The sequence below is a fragment of the Dendrobates tinctorius genome, unplaced genomic scaffold, assembly GCF_039654945.1.
Source record: "Dendrobates tinctorius isolate UK_male_01 unplaced genomic scaffold, ASM3965494v1 ptg000151l, whole genome shotgun sequence".
NCBI lineage: Eukaryota > Metazoa > Chordata > Amphibia > Anura > Dendrobatidae > Dendrobates > Dendrobates tinctorius.
This window is the reverse complement of record NW_027361818.1, coordinates 2,697,776-2,710,142: the sequence shown is the minus strand read 5'-3', so window position 1 is coordinate 2,710,142 and position 12,367 is coordinate 2,697,776. Positions and strand designations below refer to the sequence as shown.

General features: G+C 41.4%; 1 protein-coding gene across 2 annotated transcripts in view; it reads left to right on the top strand.

Annotated features, from left to right (window-relative positions):
* LOC141050186 (uncharacterized) overlaps nucleotides 1-10,032 on the top strand; it is a 126,684-nt gene extending 116,652 nt beyond the window's left edge. For both annotated transcript variants that reach the window (XM_073547020.1, XM_073547021.1), the window contains 3 exons: nucleotides 215-261; nucleotides 4,354-4,437; nucleotides 9,774-10,032. In XM_073547020.1, the coding sequence (XP_073403121.1) occupies nucleotides 215-261; nucleotides 4,354-4,437; nucleotides 9,774-9,896 (254 nt within the window). In that variant the 3' untranslated portion in view covers nucleotides 9,897-10,032. The remainder of the gene's footprint in view (nucleotides 1-214; nucleotides 262-4,353; nucleotides 4,438-9,773) is intronic.
* Nucleotides 10,033-12,367: the final 2,335 nt, after the last annotated feature.

The following is a 12,367-nucleotide window of genomic DNA, read 5'->3' as shown; positions in this document are numbered from 1 at the left end:
ATATAGGGTGGGTGATGTAATTAATTGAAAAAAATTACTAACTAATGAAACATGTTAAAATATATTAAATGATGGATTGCCAGTTGGTTTCTAAGAATATTTGTTGAAAAATTGCAAACTTCAGCCTTTTGCCTAAATGTTACAGATTGTTTTTGTTTCTATGTCTGGATTTTTTTCTTACATAACTAAAATTCTGCTTTAATTGAATCTCCAGAAGAGTTACCTTTGGAAGAAAGGCCATATTGTGAAATCTCAACAATGGTGAGAATCTCAGTTACCCTAGAAAAGTTAAAGATCCTTCGGATTCTGTTTCTGCCTGCATTTGAAGAATCTGTTATGAATTTTGGGATTCTGGTACTTTCTTTATCGACACTGGATGGTAGCAGGGGTTTATTTGTATCTATGTATCAGGAATGTTTGGGCTACCGATGAGCGAATATGGCAAAATTGGATTGTGCCACAATCCCTCAAATTCAGCCAGGAAATGTATTAGATGCGAATCAAATAGACTGCTACTCTTAATGGTCTCCAGTTATATGTGGTGACCAAAGGGTTAAGTGCTGGGTACAATTTTGTCCAACTTATTTATTAATGATGCATAAAATGGGATTAATAGTGGTGTTTCTATTTTTGCAGATGACACTAAACTATATACTGTAGTCTATGGAGGATCTCCAGAAGTTAGAACCTGACTTGGGAGAAACTAAGTTTTTAGGCATCGACTTGGCAGATGAGGTTCAGAATGGAAAAATGTCAAGTTATGCGCGTGGGCACTAATAATCTGCGGCACTATTTGTTTTACCTGGAATAAAACTAGGAGAGTCACTTGTAGAGAAGGACCTGGGGGCTCCTGTAGGTTACAGACTAAGTAGCAACATAAAATGTCAATAAGCATCTTCTAAAGGCGACAGGATATTGCCACGTACTAAAATTGGTACTGTACGGACTCATGGGACAGGAATGTAATACTATTATTTATTTATATAGCACCATTGATTCCATGGTGCTGTACATGAGAAGGGGTTACATACAAATTACAGATATCACTTACAGTAAACAAACTAAATCACAGACTGATATAGAGAGGAGAGGACTCTGCCCTTTCATGCTTACATTCTTCTGGATGGTGGGGAAGGAGACAGTAGGTTGGGGGGTTGCAGCAGTTCCGGTGTTGGTTGAGGCGATATGTCCGGTAGTGGTGAGGAGGCAACGGGGACATTGCAGGCTGTAAGCTTTCCTGAAGAGGTGGGTTTTCAGGTTCCGTCTGAAGGATCCAAATGTGGTTGATAGTCGGACGTGTTGGGGCAAAGAATTCAATAGGATGGGGGCTATCCGGGAGAAGTCTTGGAGGCGGTTGGGTGAGAAGCGAATAAGTGTGGAGGAGAGAAGGAGGTCTTGGGAGGACCGGAGATTACATGAGGGAAGGCATCGAGAGATTAGTTCAGAGACATATGGAGGAGACAGGTATTATTTACAAAGCATTCATGCTACCTCATCTGGAATATGCATTTTAGTTCTTGGCACCAGTTCATAGATAGGAAGCCCTGAAGTTAGAAAAAGTGTAAAGAAGAGTCACAAAACTGATAAGGTACATAGCTGATCTTAGTGATTAGGATAGATTAAAAGAATTAAATACAATTAGTGTTGATACAAGATGTCTAAAGGCCCCTTCACATTTAGCGATGCACCAGCGATCCTGACAATGATACGACCCGGTCAGGATCGCTGGTGCATCGCTAAATGGTCACTAGTGAGCTGCCACACAGGCAGATCTCACAGCGATGCAGCAGCGATACAGCGGTCGTTACTTACCTTTCAGACGAGGCGATCCTGTCATCATCCCGCCCGCGTCCACGCGTCGCTCGTCGGCGCCAGCAGGAAGCCCAGCAGGAAGCAGCCGACGAGAAATGGAGCTGCGCGATCTCGCGCGATCAGCAACAGGCAGTGGGGGAGCCGGTCGGAGGTAAGTATCACACATAGCGATATCGCTGCTGCGTCACCAAATCGGTGATGCTTTAGCGATATTGCTAGCGATATCGCTATGTGTAAAACCCCCTTAAGGGATGGGCATGATTAATTTGTTCAATTATATAAATGGTCCATAAAAAAATTGGTCAAATTCTTTTTCATGTAGAACCCCAATAAAAGACATGGGAGCATTACCTGGAGAATGGCAGGTTCAATCTCCAGAGGAGAATAGACTTATTTACCATGATAATTATTAATCTGTGGAATAGTCTACCACAAGAGCTGGTTACAGTGGGAATCCTTGATGGTTTTAAAAAAGGTTTAGATCCTTTTTAGAAGAAATTAACATAAAAAGTTATAAAAAAAAATGTTGTTCTGAGTATTAATACAGTTGATCAACACTCAGAAACAAAAGAAAAGCTTTTTCTAAGGCAGACTGGGTCATTCATTATGGCTTACCTAGACCACATTCCCATTATTATCCCCATGGTAATTCCTGCAACATGTTTTTGTGTTGAAAAACAGCCCCTTTAACACTGTTGAGAAATGGCTGCATCACTGGTTCTATGACCAAATCTATGTAACACTGAGCTATTGGTGGACTTGGAATAAAGACTAAAGGGGTCCGACTTCCTTACATTATACCACCTCACCATGATCCCAAGAAAAGTACCAGTGTGACATTGCCTCGTGAAGGCCTCTTCATCTCTCTACTCACAAGGTTTTCTCAGATTCGAAGAATGATATAATATTTTTTTCTATAGCGCCAACATATTCCACAGCACTTTACGTTACAGAGGTGATTTATTCAGACAATAAAGACGTAACAGAGTAAACGCATAATTCAAAAGATACCAAGAGAAATGAGGGCCCTGATTGCAAGCTTACAGTCTACGAGGGAACAGATTTTGAAGAAAATTTTGGAAGTGTGCTGATAGGCCAGTCTAAAGAAATGCGTTTTTTGGGGCACGATTAAAACTGTGGGTATTGGGAATTCATCAAATTTCCCTGGGTATTGTACTCCAGAGAAGTGACGCAACTCACAAGAAGTCTTGGAAATGGGAGTGTGAGGTTCCAATCATTGAGGATGTTAATCTTAGATAATTAGCCAAACGGAGTGCACGGGTAGAGTAATACACAGAGATGAGGCATGAAATGTAGGGTGGGGCTGAACTGTGGATCGCATTGTGGGTGAGAGTGATAAGTTTATATTGGACTCTGTACTCTGTCTGGACTGGCACAGGAAAAAGGCATCGGTGTAGCGGTTGGAATATGATCCTGGCTGCTGCATTCAGGATGGATTGGAGAGGGGAGAGTTTAGTAAGAGGGAGACCGATTGCTAGAATTGCAATAGTCCAGAAGAGAATGAATAAGAGTGACAGAAAGTGTTTTTGAAGAGTCAATGGTAAGAAAAGGTTGAATTCTAGAAATGTTTTTGAGGTGTAGGTGACATGAGTATATAAACCCAATATAAACCCAATATAAACCCAAGACAGAGGGCATGTTGCTGGGGAGTATTGGTAGAACCAAACATGGAAATTGAAACATTGGGTTTGGGAAGGTTAGTAGACGAGGAAAGACAAGGAGTTTAGTTTTTGACAAATTCAGTATTAGATAAAGGGAGTACATAATATGAAGTGATCCATTCTATACTGCAAGTAAAATGAAATCTCACATACTAATCCTACGACATAAAACAGTGACTATACATGCCGTCAGAAGGTGGTAAGATGAGGTTGGGATGTTTTACAACTATAAGGGTTCTGTTGACCGCACACCAACGCTCTCAGATTCCATCATGGTGCAGAGCTATCCTCTTCAGTGATGACGAGCCATGTTTTGTCTGGGATGCAGTGATAACTGGAGGTTGGTCTGGAGATGACTTGGGCAACATCATAGCGAGATCTTTATAAGGGAACATGATAAAGTCCCAGGAGCCGATATTTAACACAACCACATTTTGCTCATGCTAATGAAAGCAGTCTATGTGGCCTAAACCTACTCCTATGGCTGCAGCATCTCCAGACTTATTTCCCATCATCACATCTGGGATATAATTGGTTAACAATTGTATAGGGAGCTGCCAGCAGTGGATATTGATGATTTGCATGCTCAAGTTCACTCATTGTGGCAGAACCTCCTCTGATGACCACTGTTAACCTCATTGATAGCTGCTGAAGCTGTAAGTGAAAAGATTTCCGCACTCAAACTCAATAATAAATACATTGATTTGTTTGGAAAATTTAGTTTCCATTTTTTCATCACTTGCATATCATTAACATGTCTATCCATCCTATGATTTCCATAATTCCACCACTTTTCCTTCTTTTTGCTGCAATTTCAATGCTGAGGAGTGTAGATATAATTCATTTCATTCATTTTTAGTACACAAAATGTAACCAATCAGAGGAGAGCAAAGAGTGTGCAAAGGAAAAGAAGATGGACAGAGAAGCAGATGAACAGGAAACTGTAAGTAGCAGCAGATTGAGTCTACAGTGGACCTGCCTACAGGTCCATTCCTCTGTTTTCTTAATATACAGAGAATTATGTTGTGTATAATCACTATACCTGGAGATGATCAGTTTGCTTTGAGTATTGTAATACACCCAGAACCTGCCAGTAACAGGAGCGAAGAGAGTCGAGCTTCTTGGCCTCCCACGTTGTGATTTCAGGATGACAATGGGTTATCATTACAGCTGTGGGCCTGCTGAAGGTCTCCATACCTTCCATAACAGTGCACTTGTGAAACCCAACATGTTGGCTAGCCCTTCATAGCAGACCATGATTTTTTTAATTGTATTGCAGTTAATAATATCAGTGATCACATGACTTAAGATTCGAGTTCCCTTAGGGGACTGACAAAAAGGTTTTTACCAAACCATATCGAGACAATTTGCATATTTCCCAGAGGAGCATTGTGGCTTTAAGTCTCCTCATTTCGGCATGCTTAGCATGTCAATCTCCGCAAGGAGAAACATTACTTCTTGGATATCGGTCAGACGCCTCTCACTCAGCCAAACCAGATCTCACACTTTGCACTGATGAGGGGCAGTACCCCGAAACACAGTGTCTGCAAATTGAGATTCTGCTTTGGCTTTTATCCTAAGTCATGTGACAAGGCTCGTTAAAGGGTCAACATTGACTTTTAGGATTGCTACTTCCAATAGGTGTCATTAGCGTTCTAGTCCTCTTCCTCGCTGCATTCCAAACCCTAAAATTCACCCGACATTTCCCTGAAAAATAATGATAATAATATTGGGTATCTCCTTGTCCGTAAATGTCTGATCTATCAAAATACAATCTATTTTAAGCCATACAATAAAAGCCATACACCAAAACATTTTATTGCAAGAATTGCCTTTTTTTATTATTTGTCGGATCTCTACAAAAAAGTACAATAAAAAGTAATGAAATCATCACATATACCCCATCAATAAAACAAATCAGCTTACCTCATAAACACAAGCCATCACATAGCTTAAGCACCGGAAAATTGAAAAAAGCTCAAGTCCCACAAAATGTCAACACAAACAAAATAAAATAATTTTTTACAAATTTCCCAAAAAATATTTACCACTTAAAAGAATGAAAAAGAACTGGACAAGTGTGTTGTCACTATAATCATTCAGACCTGGAAAATCATGTTGGCAGATCGTTTTTACCATAAAATGAATGGCCATAATTCTGTTTTTTTACCATTTCATCACACTTGGATTTTTTCCAATTTTCCAGTACATTACTTGATACAAAGAATGGTGTCATTCAATACAACCAATCATCCCACAAAAAAAGCCCTCATGTGGCTATGTGGACAGAAACTGTAAATACCAAGGTAAAGGTAAAAGAGATATAAAAGAAAAAAAAACAAAAAAAGCAAAAACGTAAATTTGCTGCTTCAGGAAGCAATTAAATACATCATAACAGAAAGATCATCTACACTGTCATCCATTACTAGCACTGCACATGCCCAGAATACTACAGGAGTTTAGAGACACCGCTAATAAAAATGCATTTGTTACAAACTTAGCAAAAAAAAAATTCAAAACTGATAGCATTGTTCATTTTTCAAATTGATTCTTCAAAAATAAAAAAAATTGATCCCTATTTCCTCCGTTTGTAATGGATCCATTTTCTATCAATATTGGATCTATTAAAAATGGATGGCAACCATGAACATGGTCTATATAGCTATAGAGTAGACTATGTAACTATAATCAGACCGCATTTTTACAATCTATCCATGTTACATACTACACCCCCCAATGGATTCATCAGGGGGTGCAGTGATCATGGCACCACGTGCACCTAACAGAATTTGATACCATTGGGCTGAGTAGAAAGAATTATTACTTTTTTTACCACAAAAATGTTGTCTTAGCCCCAAGTTTGTAATTTTTATAAGGGTTAATAGAAAAAATGGATATACTGTAGAGCAATTTCTCCTGAGTGCGCCAATACCCTACCTGTAAAAAATGAGGATGAATGAACTCATGGAGATCAACATCCAACACTGCAGAGACACCATCACATGTTTCTCAACGCAGTGATTCTAGAGCAATGCCCCCATCCCTTATGGGAAATATGCAAAAACATGCAAAACACAAGCCGCGGAGACACCATCACGTGTTTCTCAACGCAAGCAATGACTAGCCAGGTCTTTCCCCGGGAAGGAACAACCACGGGAAGGGCAGTCTCCAATGAAGGAAACCACCTATGCCAAAACATGGTATCCATCCACAGACAGCTGTTTCAGGGTATTTGCCCCTCATCAGTGTGGAGTAGGAAACTAGTAGGATACCCTACCTGTAATCGGGAAATATTTTTAAACTTATTATACTTAAAGGAGCTTCCAATTCAGTTTTCCTTCTTATCACCATTTTATACTTTAGCAAATGGTTTAAGTCTCCCAAGAAGTTTCTTTTATTTTTTGGGAAAATATTAGGAGAATATCAATTTTTATATGTTTTTATGGATTGAAAATGATTTATGTAGATAATGGTATGATGGCATAAATCTATTGCTTCTGAATAGCTCTGTTTTATATTATTTATAATATTTAAATTGTTTATAATATTCTGTCTTCCCGGCCTCCAAGCTTCCTACTTGCAGTGGCCGGTGGGCAGTGCTCTCCTGAGTATTGGCATTTTGGGCCGGTGCCATGGTAGCACTGCTGATCTGAATTGAACACTTTCCAGCAATGCAAATGTGGCGCCCCCAGGAGTATGGCCGCCACAGTGACTTTGCCTTCCTCCAGGGAGGGTGGTGTCATGCTTGGAAGCAGTGAAGAGTCTCTCTCGCAGTTTACCTATACATGCAACACAGTTCCACTCCAGGCCAGCAGGGGGGACTCTGAACCGGATTTGAAGGGAGGAGTGCTGTCTGAGGGCCAAGAGGAAGGAGTGGTCAGTTAGTGTGAGGAGGTCCACGTGTGCAGACGTGTGGAGAGAAGCTGGAGGTTGAGCTGAGGAAGTAGAGCTCCCTCACAGTGAGAGCGCATGAACTGGAGCCTGGTCTCCACAGTTATATGGATACTAACGGTCCTGCAACAGACACCAGAGGAGTAGGAGGCTGTAAATGCCCTACTCCCATCTAAAGGCCCCATCTCACTAAGCGATCTCGGTAGCGAGATCGCTGCTGAGTCACAACTTTTGTGACATAACAGCGATCTCACCAGCAAGATGGCTGTGTGTGACAGCGATCAGCGAGCGGCCCCCCTGCCGGTATCGCTGATTGCTGGAAGAAATCTCTGGACATTTCTTTGGTCTCTGGTCTCCCGCTGGCCAGCACGCATCGCTGTGTGTGACAGGCGGGAAACCAGCGATCAGGTGTAAAAAATAATAAAAAAAATTAAAAATATAGTTATTCTCACCTTCCGATGTCCCGCGCAGCCATCCGGCCTCTCTCCACGCTCCGGTCCCAGTGATCCTTTGCACGAATGACCGTGAAACTTTGTTATCCCTCGAGACCGTGACATCTCGCGGTCATTTGTGCAAAGGATCACTGGGACCGGAGCGTGGAGAGAGGCCGGAAGACTGCGCGGGACATCGGAAGGTGAGAATAACTATATTTTTTATTTTGATTCTATGTTTACAGGGATGGCCAGCGATGCCGGGCGCTCGGCATCGCTGTGCTGATCACTGGTGAAGCTGTCTGTGTGACAGCTCACCAGCGATCACATAGCGACTTACTAGCGATCCTGACACCTTGATATCGGTGTCGGGATCACTGGTAAGTCGCTTAGTGTGACGGGGCCTTAAGACTCAGAGACACAACAGCACGGAGTGAGCCAAGAGAGGAATAGCAGCTACAGCTGTCTGCCATACGAGCAGTGCTAGTAGAAGAGAATTAGGAGGAACTCCAGTGTAACTCAGTACTAGGAGTACTTCATCCAAATAGGCGCTAGGAAGGAGACTGCACAGCCCATCTGCTGAGAGAGAATCCTGAGCTGCTTCCAGGCTAGCCTGCTCCAGTACCATCTGTAATCAGGTCCCTGGACTGCAGTTATCAAGTAAAGGTACAGAAATTGCACCCCGCTGTGTCTTGTCAGCTTCCTACCCTTACGGCACTGCTACATCCCCGTGCCAACCACATCTACACTGCCCTGGGACTACAGATTCACCTGTGGGGAGCTTTTACATCTTTGCTGCACCATACCATCAGTCCCAGAGGATCTGCATGCAGCGTCGGCTTAACATCTCCCTTGCCGAGCACCACAAGTGGCGTCACAAACTATTCTATTCCATTAACTACATTTCCCCATTACTTGGGCGCCCAGGGCCACGGACTGGGTCACTGCTGCTGTGACACATTCCCCAGACACCGGCCCGGTACCGAGTACCCCACAGCCCTGGGAGGGCGACCCACAAGCAGAGTCAGATTTGCCCCTGTGCCATTCGAGGACCATAGGGTGACTGAAACTGACTGGGTTTAAATATTCAGCCAGCTTCAAAGCAGAGCTTACAAACTCTATAGCAAAGCACCAGTAAACCAGACACTCCTAATAGACCACACAATTGGCTGATAAACTAAGCAATGAGCTGCAAATTTTAGATTTAATATCCTTTTTTTGGTAATGCAGAAGATTTTTGATAAGAATTAAATTGCAATGTTGCTTGTTTTCTAATGACTTTAAAATCATATCCATTTAACAAGATTATATAAATCCTTGTATTTCCTAATCCACATCCCAACCTCTCAAACACACATATAAAAAGAATAGTAAATAAAAGTACATGGAGATTCCTGCCTCTTTTAAGTTTCTAAACATCTAGTTTTAGCTTAAAAAAGACAAACAATAAGAATGTCAACAGTCCAAATGATGGCCAGCACTTACATCTTCTTAAAATAACTACTTTATTGATCCAGTTGTATAAAAGCCACAAGAACTGGTTGAACACAACAGCACAAAAATTAAAAAGGTAGAAAAGAAATATCTGCTGTGCTCCCAGGCAACATGTTTCATACCTACATGGTCCTTTGCAAGGCTTGACAAAGGACGATATAGGTCTGAAACATGTTGCCAGGGAGCACAGCAGATATTTCTTTTCTGCTTTTTTATTTTTGTGCCGTTGTGTTCAACCACATTTTGTGCCCTTTATACAACTGGATCAATAATGCAATTCTTTTAAGAAGAGGTAAGTACTGGTTCTCATTTGGACTATTGCTATTACTGGACTATTTTGCAGTGCAACTGGACAGGTGAGCTGATTGCTACATTTTCACATTCATAAGAATGTGTGTGGGCATATTGCTTGATTTATTACTGCTTATTAGAAAAATTAACATATATGAAATTTTCCTCCTAGGAGAACATTCTCTATACTGAACTAAACAAGACCAAGCTGCAACCAAGAAATCCAGCTTCATACCAAAATCAGGAAGAACAAATCGTCTACGCAGCTGTCATCGGTCTGGACTCCAGAAGATGAGATGAGATGGAAATATGTGCTGCAATAGATGACATTCCTATGCATCACACTAGAATTAAGATGGAGTTGGCATAACATGCTTTATTGCAAGGGATTCCTACTGTATATTGCAGAATAAACTGTGAAGAATATTGGAGATATAATTTCATGTCAATCATTTGTATCCTGTTTGGCATGGGAATATAAAACCCCCTTCCTTTGAATAGTTGTAACAGGACACCTAGCTCTGCAGGTGGTCAATCCTCAAAAAACTGTGAGTGATAGATCTCACACCTTAAGCCAGCTAAGCTCAGGACAAAAGGCTTGTTTGCATTATGGAGTCCATGAAGTGTGACTGCTTTGTTCAAACAGCTAGTATTTTATAAAGAGAATATGGACTTATTGTACATCCTAGCCACACACCAGTTACATTATCGCAATCTCTGGAACAGGTTGAACACCTTCCAGGGTCTCAATCTATTCTAGCACCTCATAGTGGGGAGAAAACTAAAAAATATAGTAGGAGCCAGGTAGCAAACCTATGTTTGGTCTCAACGCATAGCAGGGGCCCGGCCAGATCTGATGGCACCAAAACCACTTCCCTTGAATTGTCCATTAAGGAGTTATAACCCATCTTAGGTTTTTGACTGTTTAGCTGCAAGGGGAGGGGATTTATGTTCAGCCCAGGTGGCAGGAGGGAAGTCACCCAAAGGGGTTAAATGCTGATGTAAAGCATGGCCTATTGCTTTTTTCTGGGGAGGTCACAATGACATATCATGTGGGGAGAAGTCAAGGATCAGAGGGGACCACCAGCTTCCCATGTGACAGCCCCGGTCCATTTCATAGAATCATAGAATCGTAGAGTTGGAAGGGACCTCCTGGGCCATCTGGTCCAACCCCCTGCTCAAAGCAGGATTCGCTAAATCATCCCAGTCAGATGTCTGTCCAGCCTCTGTTTGAAGACTTCCATTGAAGGAGAACTCACCACTTCTCGTGGCAGCTTGTTCCACTCATTGATCACTCTGTCAAAAAGTTTTTCCTAATATCTAATCTGTGTCTCCTCCCATTCAGTTTCATCCCATTGCTTCTAGTCTTTCCTTGTGCAAATGAGAATAAAGTTGATCCTTCTACAATGTGACAGCCCTTTATATATTTGTAGACAGCTATTAAGCCTCCTCTCAGTCTTCTCTTCTGCAAGCTAAACATTCCCAAATCCTGCAACCTTTCCTCATAAGACAGGGTTTGCAGACCGGTCACCATTCTGGTCGCTCTTTTCTGAACTTGCTCCAGTTTGTTGATGTCTTTTTTAAAATGTGGTGCCCAAAACTGGACACAATATTCCAGATGAGGTCTGACCAAAGAGGAGTAGAGGGAAATAATGACTTCACGTGATCTAGACTGTATGCTTCTGTTAATACATCCTAGAATTGCATTTGCCTTTTTTGCTGCTGCATCACACTGTTGACTCATATTCAGTCTGTGATCTATTAGTATACCCAAGTCTTTTTCACATGTGCTGTTGCTTAGCCCTATTCCTCCCATTCTGTATATGCTTTTTTCATTTTTATTGCCCAGATGTAGTACTTTGCATTTTTCCCTGTTAAAAACCATTCTGTTAGTTGCTGCCCACTTCTCCAGTTTATTTATATCTTTTTGAATACTCTCTCTCTTCTCTAGTATTAGCTATCCCTCCTAGCTTTGTGTCATCAGCAAATTTAATCAGTTTACCCTCAATTCCTTCATCTAAATAATTGATAAAGATGTTCAACAATACAGGGCCCAAGACAGAGCACTGTGGTACCCCACTTGAGACATTCTTCCAACTGGATGTGCAGCCATTTACGACCACTCTTTGGGTCCGATCACTAAGCCAGTTATGAATCCACCTAACAGTTGCCTTGTCCATTCCATACTTAGTAATTTTTTCAATAAGGATTGTATGAGATACTTTGTCAAAAGCTTTGCTGAAGTCAAGATATACTATATCTACAGCATTTCCCTGATCCACCCAATCAGTGATTCCGTCATAGAAGGAAATTAAGTTAGTCTGACATGACTTATTAGTTACAAACCCATGCTGACTCTGTTTAATCACTTCATTCTTATCCAGGTACTGACATACATGTTGTTTAATAATTTGTTCAAAGATCTTTCCTGGTATAGAAGTCAGACTCACCGGCCTATAGTTGCCTGGGACCACCTTCTTCCCCTTTTTGAAGATAGGAGCAACATTTGCTCTTCTCCAGTCTTCTGGGACTTCTCCTGTTCTCCAAGAATTTTCAAAGATTATGGAGAGGGGTTCATAAATTTATTCTGCTATCTCCTTCAGTACTCTGGGGTGTAATTCATCTGGACCTGGAGACTTGAATTCATTTAGGTTAGCTAAGTGTTTCCTCACTATCTTTCTGTTTATAGATATCCTGGATTCTTCTATTCCCTTAATAGGACAGTGAAGAACAGTTGATGTTACATTTCCTTTCTGAGAGAAAACA